Raw genomic sequence first — 9,704 nt, 5'->3', positions numbered from 1 at the left:
GGCTGGGCGGGCCGGGGGTCCCCGAGGGTCCCCTCTGCGGGTGAAACGCTGCGTTTCATTGTTACGGTGCTGCTTTTTTGTTGCTTTTAAACCTTATTTTTCATGTTTGATCGGCCGTGGCTCTTTGCCATCGATGCCCTTTATTTTTCTTTATTTATATTTTTAAAAATTCTTTCATTTTTTATCTTTCTCCAGCCTCCCCTCCGCAGCAGTGCCGGTGCTGACGTGGAGCTGGAGAGGAATGATTCCCAAAAGGAATTTTTGAAATCCTGGCTGTCTCATGCCATGTTTTCCAGCAGCCCCTGTCCAGGTGCAGGGTTGGGGTCATTTCACCCCCCGATTTTCCAGCACGTGTCCAGGTGCGGGCGTTTCTCCCAATCCCCTCTATCCAGGTCTCTCCAGAGGCTTTGGAAGCACCTGGGACTCGTGCTGGGCTCTGGCAGAGCTGGAAGATCCCAGTTTGCCGCTGGGAGGTGGCTGTGCCAGCCGGCTACGCCCCAGCTTCCAGTGGGACAGGTGAACGTGAGAGGTTATCAGCAATCCCAGAATTCCAGGATCATGGAATGGGTTGGGTTGGGAGGGACCTTAAGGCCCATCCAGTTCCAGCCGTGCTGAGGGCAGCGATGCCAGATCGATACAGAGGCAAAGCAACCCAGACCTGAGGAATAAAAATAAACCTGGTGTTGTGGGATTGCTGTGGGGCTGCAGGAACAAAGAGCATCGTTTGGATGTATTTTTAATTTGGGATCTCTGGCTAAACAGCTCGGGAAGGTTTCCTGGCCTCCTGTCAGTCAGAGCTCAGCCTGAGGCATTACAGCTTGGGAGCACATTAGGATTTTATTGTATTTAATTTCTCTACCCTCACCTCTGCAAAAGAAACACGATTATAATTGTTTTATTTGTCCTGTTTCTGACAGCAGTCCAGGGTCAAATTGCAAACCTACCTCTCTGCTTCCAGGATAATCTGATCAGGGGGTTCACAGTGGGTGTTTTTAAGGCGATTCTCTCTCGTTGGACAGATTATTTTAAAAACAACTGAAATCTTCTATAAAAAAAGCCAGGGTAGCAACTGAAGTGTTTTTTCCTGGACATGTGCGTAGGGAGGGCTGTGTCCTGGTTTGGCCTCCCTCAGGATGCTCTTTGGAGGGATGAGGGCTGGGAAAGCTGAGAGGAGGTTTGGGAGGTGTTAGCTCTCACTTTAAGGTAGCCAGACTTGATCACCCTGGAGATAAAAAATCTGGGAAGCTTCTGGGCTTGGAGCGAGGAGGTGCAGGGCTCAGACTTGCCTGTCCCCGGGGATTCTTCCCCATGGAGATGTGTGGTTCCCCCACTCTGGCAAACTGGTAAGTTTAAGCGACATTTTGGTGCCTGGATTTTGGAAGTGGAGGGAGAGCTTGGAGCTCCAGCTGGTGATGGAGCCCCGAGACCGCGGTGCCTTCAGCTCTGCCCCTTCCGCTGCCGTGTCCTCACCTGTGTCCTCTCCCTGTGCCTCAGGTCGGCGGTGATGTGTCCATCCCTGCTCCCGGAGCTCCGCGCTCCCGAAGCCGCCGCTTCCAGCTAGATCCAAGCCCGCCCCGCTGCCATGGAAACGGGCAGCCCGGAGGAGCGGGACGGAGGGGACCAGCGGCGGCAGGAGGGTGGGGACGCCCCTCCCGACAGCGCCAACGGCTCCGTGGTGGCAGCGGAGCCGCAGCAGCCGCCCCCCGGCAAGCTGAGGAAAACGGCCTTCAAGCTGTTCGGGGGCAAGCGCAGCATCTGCACCCTGCCCAGCTTCTTCGGCGGCCGCGGCAAGAAGGGGCTCAGCAAGTGCAAGACCCACGACGGGCTGAGCAGTGCTGCCTGTGACAAGGCACAGCCAGACAGCCCCTTGGAGGGCAGCAGGGATGGGCAGCATGGCGCCCTGCCCAGCTCCCGCAGCGCCCAGCTGGCCGTGGACACCGGCACCAGGGCGGATGTGGGCCAGCAGGACAGCTCTCCCCCCGGGAGTATCGAGGGCTGTGATAAAAAGCCCAACGGGGAGAAATCTTTCCCCAGACCCAAAAAAGGGCTGAAAGGGTTTTTTAACAGCATCCGGCGCCACCGGAAGAGCAAGGCTGCCGAGAGTGAGAAGACAGAGCTCCCCGAGTGGAACGGGGACACGGAGGAGGCCGGGAATGCTCCTGGAATGGGAGTGGAGAGCCAAGGGGCTGTGGAGGGCAGGGGAGCAGGGCCGGTCCCTGAGGCCACGGCCTGCCCGGGGGGCTCGGGGGCTGACTCCAGCTGTGGTGAGGCCACCGAGCCCACAGGCCCCACGGCCGATGGAGGCAGCTCCGAGGGTGACGCGATGGCCGTGCCTGGGAACGGGGACGTTCCAGATACAAAATCAGAGGCCGAGGCTGCCGCCTGCGCCGAGTTCGACCGTGAGAGTTTGCTGCTGGCCTTCCACCCTGACTTCATGGACAGTGAGCCTCCCTGCCTGCCCTCCGGGGACCTGCTGAGCCTCATGCTGGGGGATGTCACCTCCCTGAAGAGCTTTGACTCCCTGACAGGGTGCGGGGACGACATCGCCGAGCCCGACATCGCCGAGAGCAGCATCTCGGTGGAGCGCAGCCGCGACGCCGCCAAACGCAGCTCCTGCCTCGTCACCTACCAGGGCGGCGGTGAGGAGATGGCCATCCCTGAGGAGGCCGAGGAGTACCTGCAGCAGGTGTGGGACAGCAGCATGCCTGGGGACAGGAGCTACGGGGCCCAGGTGTCCAGCAGCAGCCTGGAGACGCACGCCTCTCATGATGCTGACGCCCACCCCTACATGGGGGACGCCATGGACGGTGTTGACCTCCTGACACCCCAGAGTGACCAGCAGGAGTCTGCCCCGAACAGTGATGAGGGGTATTACGACTCCACCACGCCAGGGCCGGAGGATGAGGCTGGAGAGGAGCTCAAGAAGGACCGACTGCCCCGGGACAGCTACAGCGGCGATGCACTTTATGAGTTTGACGCCCTGATGAGCCCCTCTCACGGGGAGGAATCCCTGTTTGAGGGCAAAATCCCACGCCAGGGCATCTTCAGCTACTTCATGGACTTCTGCCTCCCTGCAGAGAAGAGCCTGATCCAGCAGATGATGGATCAGAAAAGAGGGCTGATGGAAACTGAAGAAGAGGGGCTTGCAGCCATTCAGAAGGAGCTGCTGTACTGGGAGCTGCAGAGGGAGCCGGTCCTGAAACGCCTGGAAGTTTCCAGCAAGGAGAAGTGTCCCCGGGAAAAGCAGTGCATTGAATGTAAAACCAGAGCAGCCAGCTCCATTGGCAAGAGTCAGAGTGGCCTTGGGAGTGAGCAGGTGGCCACACACAGCCCGAGCCGGGCTGTCAATGGTGGGGTTGCGGTGGCTAGGGCTGAAAACGCAGAGTGGAGGGATTTTCCAGGGACTCTGTGTCCGGAAAACTGTTACAACAGCCAAAAAGCCCCCGGAAGTTGCCTTATTCAGCTCGCAAAGAACAAGCCGGGGTTCGATGCAGACCTGGACTGTGGGATGTTTGGCAGTGTGGCCCCAGCCAAGGCAGGGATGTTCCCTGGGTTCAGGCTCCCGGAGCAGGAGCGCGGCGGCGGAGCAGAGCCCACCCCTGACGAGCCCCAGGTGGGCAGCGAGCCCGAGCACGCCGTGAGCTTCTCTCAGGCTCTGGTGGAGTTCGCCAGCAGCGGGACCCTCTTCTCCAGCCTGTCCGAGAGCCTGGGGAGCTCGGCCTCCAGCTCATCCTTCACCCAGAACCTCCCCGCCCTCCCCACCATGGTCACCTTCGACGTGGTGGACGTGGAGCAGGACGGGGAAGGGGAGTGCGAGCAGCACCCGGAGCTGACCGCAGGCGAGGACATCGCCGAGGCCTTCGATGATGGCTACGGACAGAAAGAGTCGTTGGCTGAATGTGACGAGAGAATGTCCCCGGGCTTCTCCCCGGGCTCCTTCCAGAGCTGCAACTGGGGGGTGGCCAGCCTGCCCCGCCACCTGCGCCTGCACGGCCTCAGCCCCTCCATGCCCGCGCCGCTCTCCGTGGACCGCAGGAGCCGCTCGCTGGACACGGAGAGCCTGGAGTTCGAGCTGGCCGAGCCGCAGGGCGCCCGGAGCGGCCCCCAGCCCTGCCGGCTCTGGGCCAGGCGTGAAGCTGGCAGGAAGGACTCTGCTGGAGCCAGGAGGAGCAGGAGCAAGGAGGATGGCGAGCTGGTGGCTCCTGAGGGTGGCTTGAGCTGGCCGGGCCTGCGGCACCTCCAGCACGGCACCGACGCGGCTCCCGGCGGGATGGAGCTGTGGGGCTTCGCTCCGGGCGCCGGGGAGAGCGTCTGGGAGCCATCAGAGCCACCGGGCACCGTGTCCCCTTTCTTGCCTCTCTCCCGGGGTGGCATCGGGGAGGCTCCGGAGAGGCGGCCCCAAGAGCCAGAGCTGAGCAGGCACCCGCTCCGGCCCTCCAACCTCCCCCTGCAGCCCGAGGCCAGGCGGGCGCGGGAGGCGGGCGGCTCCTACCGCTACCACGGGGACGTCCCCAAGCTGTCCCGCTTGGTACCCCTGGGAGAGGCGGAGCTGCCCCCGAGCTTTGGCTTCACCTGCTCCCCGGAGCACCGCGCCAGGGCCAAACCCGTGGGCATCGCCCAGGGCGTGCCGCAGCATCCCGGGGACGGCGGCGGGGGCACCGAGAGCCCGGAGCGCTGCGCTGAGCCCCTCAAGGGCAGGGCCACCCCGGGGCACGGCGGCTGCCGTGGCGCCGTGTGCAGTGTCACCAACGCTGAGTAGCTGCAGGAATGTCACCGTGTCACCGTGTCACCGAGCCAAGGGGTTGCAGGAATGTCACCATGTCACTGAGGCTGAGTATCTACAGGAATGTCACCGTGTCACCCGGTTGAGGGGCTGCAGGAATGTCACCGTGTCATCGAGGCTGAGTATCTGCAGGAATGTCACCGTGCCACCAAGCCGAGGGGCTGCAGGAATGTCACCGTGTCACCATGCTGCTCCGGGCAGGGCTGAAAGGGGGGCAGAAGGAGAGAGGAAACTGGGAGCAATTTGGGGGGACCTGAGTTTGAGCTGGGCTGATGCTCCTCTCCTGAAGCCATCCGTGGCCTTGCCCCTGTGGATGCTCCAGAGGGGTTTGGAGCTGCCTCCAGGCCACTGAGGCACCTTCTGCTTTTCCAGCCCTCTCCAGCACCAAGTGCAGCAGCAGCCCCTGGCAGAAGCTGGGGGTGGAGCTGTTGCTGCTGTGGCAGGCTGGGGTTTGTGCAGGGCTGGGGGAACAGGAGAGACTTGTGAGGGAAATGGGGATGTTTTCCTCTTCTGGGTGAAATGTTTTGGTTCAGACTCACTTTGAATGTCTTCCACCCCGGGCTCAGTGTGGGGAGCTGGGAGGAAGGGTGCCGCTTGTTCCAGAGCAAGGACGGGGCGAGGCAGCTGGAAAGGGGAACTTTGCAGCAACGTTTTTATTTATTTGATTTGTCCTTGCCCCAAAAGGAAAGCTTTTGTGTGTGTGCTGATAACATTCTCCAGGTCTAGTTTCAGTTTGCTCAGAGAGATGTGCTGTCCATGGTGTCCCTTTGAAGAACAAAGTGTTGGTCCCTTCTTTGTTGTGGTCTGTCTTGACGGTGCAGAATTCCTGGTGGAAACCTTTCCCGTGCTTTGTCCCGGGCTCCTGGCTTCTCCAGGGCCATGGGGACAGGGATGAGGCCTTTGAAATAAGCTAAATTTGCATCGTGCCTGTAGCTGTGAAGTGGCAGATGCTGTTACTTTCTCAAAAGGAAGCTTTGTGGCTTTTTAATTTAATTTTATTATTTGATGGTTGTTTTCTTTGCATAAACCCACAGGAGGAAAGTTTTGTGTTCCTTGGAATTTGGGATGGACCGCAGCTACCTTGGGTTTCACTCCTCCTGACTGGAGGGAACAAAAAAGCTGGAAGCTGCTGGAGGTTTGGGATTTTTTGCCTCTTTGAAGGAACGTGGAGGAGAGGCACTGAGGGGACAGAATTTGGGGGTTCTGTGAGCTCCTGTTCCAGGCAGGTCCCCTTTGTGATCCCAAACCCCCTCAGCTCTGATCCAAACCCCCAGTCCATGACACAAAGCTGCTTCCCTGTCCTGTCCCAAGCTCTGTGTTCTGATTTCATTCCATTACCACTGATTTTTGTTCCCTCCCCCACCTCACTGCCCCTTCTCTATTATTCTTTGCAGCAGAGTTTGTAGCATTCAAAAAAAAAATAATCCCAAAGTGGAAGTACCGGAGTTTTACCACATTTGTGGAGTGAGGGATGGCTCTGCCTGGGCCAGACTCGATTTTCCTGCTGAGTCCTGCCCTGCTGGGTCACCCTCCTGCTGCTCTCCTGCTCCACATGGATGTGGCTGCTCCCTGCCATCCCTGCATTTCCAGGAACAAGGAACTGGTTTGGGTTTGATGGGGTTTTTCTTCCCCCCAAGCAAAATGAGGTCTTGATATTCCTTTTGAGAAGAGATTCCTTCTGCCCTGTCCTTGGATATCTGGGAAGGAGCAGGGAGAGGCAGGGCCAGGCTTGGTTCAGCCTCTGTGTGTGATGTGATTTTCCTGCCGAGGCAGAGCAGATCCATCCGTGCATCCACGGGCTCAAACCTGAATTTTTCCTTATTTTCCTGCCAGCCCTGCTGCAGGGAGTTCCACAGGAACCTTTGTGCCACGGTTCTTCTCCCTCATCCCTCTGGGACACCAGAGAGGATTTCCTGGGACACTCCTGGTGCCACTGCCACACCTGCTGAGCCAGGGGAAGGTGCCCTCGCTGGGAACTTGTCTCCCCTCATTAGCACAGCTGCTAATGAACATTGAATATTCCTTCCCTGGAGCAGCTCTGTGCCCATCTCACCCCACTCCCAGCACACAAACCACGGGCACACCCTGTTGGGGACACCACAGGGACATTGTCACCCCCTCACGCCCCTGGCTGGGTTTAATCCCTCTTTTATTTCCTTTCAGCGTCTCACCAAAGGCATCTCGGGGTGGGGGGGTTCCAGGCTCTGGAGCTTTGTTCAGCCAAAGTCCTGCTGAGGGCTGGGAATGTCTCTGTGCTAAATGAATGTTCCAAGGTGTCTGTAGGCTCCTGGGCTTGGCTGTAGGTACGAGGTGGGGAGGTGCAGTGGGAGCAGTACAGCCAAGGCTTGATAATCTGACTTTATACCAAAGGTTTCTCCTCTTAATTCAACGGGAATTCAATAATGAGGCAAATATCTCTGGAATTCAAATGAGTTTCCTTACGCAGTTTAGTCACTAATTGGCTGGATTATTGGCAGATTCTGCCCCATTAACCCAAAGAAATTGGAATTTCCAGTGCAGTAATTCAGCCTGTAAATGATCACTGCAGTAGGGATTGGATTTCACTGCCTGCTGAGCCACTCTTCCCAAAAAACCCCACTCGGGATCCATGGGAACAAACCTGGGCTGGAGCTGGATCAGTCCAACACTGCCTTACCCGAGGAGTTTGGGGGTGGTCACTGAGGCTCCTTATGCAAAAAGGGCTTCCCAACCAGAAACCAGTTGGAAAAGTCAGGAATAGCTGAATGTCCTGCCAAGATATTTGGGGGAAACTCGAGGGATTTGCCTGTCCCTTGCAGGGAAGGCCTTTCCTGAAGTGAGGGACTGGGGCTGTGGAGCTGTGATGGAATCACTGGGATCAGCCTACCAGGAGGTTCTGTGTTGCATTCTGGGGACTTGGGGGTTTTCTTTCGTTTGTTTGTTTTTATACACATAAGAAAACGGTTGGTTTTCTCTATTTTTGTATAGTTTTGCATTTTATAATCATGGGGAAATTTTACAGACTGTTCTTTTACTTGTGTGTCTCGTCTTTCCAAGTGGTGTGCTTTGCTTTTCCCGTGGAGTAAAGGCCATTCCTGCTGCTGCCGTGCCTGGATCCCACCCTGCTCCCTGGGAATGTGCTGGGGCCTCTTCCCAGCCCCTCACCAACACGCTTTGCACACACCTGAGACATCCTTAACCCTCCTCTGTCACACTCAGCTGTCCCTTCTTTGCTTTTCAGTGCTGTTTTTTAATCTGAATTGGTGGATTTTGGTGATTTCTCCTTCCAAGTGTTGTAAAAAGCCTGCAGGTTTCAGCTGAGGCTTCCCCTGCTGCCTGCTGGTGTTATTTTATCTGAAATTGGGGCTTTTCTTCAATCCCTGTGCAGGAGATGCTGTTGGTTGGTGCATGGAAATGCTCTTGGGCAGGTTTCCTCTCCCCATGGTGCTCCCTGGCCAGGCTGGGAGCTGGGATTTCTCCCTGGTGCCTGAGGATTGCTCCTTAAATAATCCTGGGATTAGCAGGACTCCCCTCCTCCTCCTCCTCCTCCTCCTCCTGCAGGGAGCTCCAGCCCTGTGCTCTGCATCACTAAAACATCTCCCTGCATTGACACTGCCTTCAGCTTTGGGATCAGAGGAGAGGAGAGTTTCTGGAATGTTAAAATCCAGCCCAAAGCAGATTTTCCCTACTTTTTTTTTTCCCCCAGCAGAGGTGTCACTGATTTCGCTCTGCATAAATTTTTTATTTTTGTCTTCTGATTAATAACTTGTCACCTAATGGTGCTTTTAAAAGTTTTTTCTGGATTGGGTTTGCCCCATTCCCCACAGGAATGGACGGGAAGGTTTCTCATCAAACATTCCTGGGGCACTCAGAGCCACCTTCCACATTCCCTCTGCCCTGGAATTCTGGGCTCCCTCCTCTCCAGCTGGCTCCTCCTGCTCTTCTCACCCACATTCAGTCACCCCAAAGCTCCATTTGGGTGAAGTGACAATTTGAAATTCCAAAAAGCCTCTCAGTTTTAGGGGAAATAAGGAATTAACCTTTGTCCTTGGCTGCCCCACCCTGCTGCCAGGCTGGCAGCTCCTCCCAGGTGACCAACCTGGCTGAATTTGGGGTTTTTTTTGGGTTTTGTTTCCTTCCTGGTCTCATTGCTACTAGTCCTTTCAAGTTTTTAATGTATTGATTGTGTTTTAAAATGAATGTTCCTTTCACTGAATTCTAATGAATAAACTGCAGATTTTTAGAGAACATTGGATTGGTGGTTTTGTGCTTATTTTATCCTTGATTTAATGTTTTTCTTTCCCTTCCTCTCCTCCCTGTTGGTTATTTGCCGGTGAGATGGAATTTTCCGTGGGAGAAGGTAACAGAGAGCCTTTGGAACAGGGTAAGGCTCCTCAAACCATGGAAAATATCCAGAGGTTTTGAGGCTCCAGGCAGGTTTTCCCTCTTCTCTGGGCTCCAGCAGACAGGGAGCAGAGATTCCCTGGATCTGAGGTGACCCCGCCTGCCTGGGACATCCCTGGGGTGGTTTTATCTTGGATCCTGCTGGATTCGTTCCTCAAGCGCCTCCCAGGATTTCCAAATGCGCTGGAAGACCCAGGAGGAGAGTCCTGCCCTCCCTGGGCAGAAATGGGGTTTGTGAGAAGCTCTAATTATCTGATGAGCCTGATTAGCTGTGCCCTTAATGAGCTGGGGATGGGTGGGGAGGGGATCCCGGTGCCTTGGAGATCCCGGGCTGGAGGGGAGGGCAGAGCTCTTCTCCTTCCTCCTCCTTCTTCGTCCTCCTTCTTCCTTCCTCATCCTCCTTCCTCCTTCTCCTCCTCTTTCTTCCTCCTTCCTTCCTCCTCCTCCTTCTTCCTTCTCCTTCTTCCTTCTCCTTCTTCCTTCTCCTTCTTCCTTCTCCTTCTTCCTTCTCCTTCTTCCTTCTCCTTCTTCCTTCTCC

General features: G+C 56.4%; 1 protein-coding gene across 1 annotated transcript; it reads left to right on the top strand.

Annotated features, from left to right (window-relative positions):
* Positions 1 to 601: 601 nt before the first annotated feature.
* Positions 602 to 9,015, top strand: AMER1 (APC membrane recruitment protein 1). Its single transcript, XM_015626763.3, has one exon. It carries the CDS (start codon positions 1,583 to 1,585, stop codon positions 4,757 to 4,759), a length of 3,177 nt encoding a protein of 1,058 aa, XP_015482249.1. The 5' UTR covers positions 602 to 1,582; the 3' UTR covers positions 4,760 to 9,015.
* Positions 9,016 to 9,704: the final 689 nt, after the last annotated feature.

This window comes from Parus major, chromosome 4A (genome assembly GCF_001522545.3).
Source record: "Parus major isolate Abel chromosome 4A, Parus_major1.1, whole genome shotgun sequence".
NCBI classification, from domain to species: Eukaryota; Metazoa; Chordata; class Aves; order Passeriformes; family Paridae; genus Parus; species Parus major.
Note: the sequence above shows the minus strand (reverse complement) of the source record. Positions and strands in the feature narration are given on the sequence as shown.

Coding starts and splice junctions, on each gene's coding strand:
- AMER1 (XM_015626763.3), top strand. CDS start 1,583: ATGGAAACGGGCAGCCCGGAGGAGCGGGACGGAGGGGACCAGCGGCGG.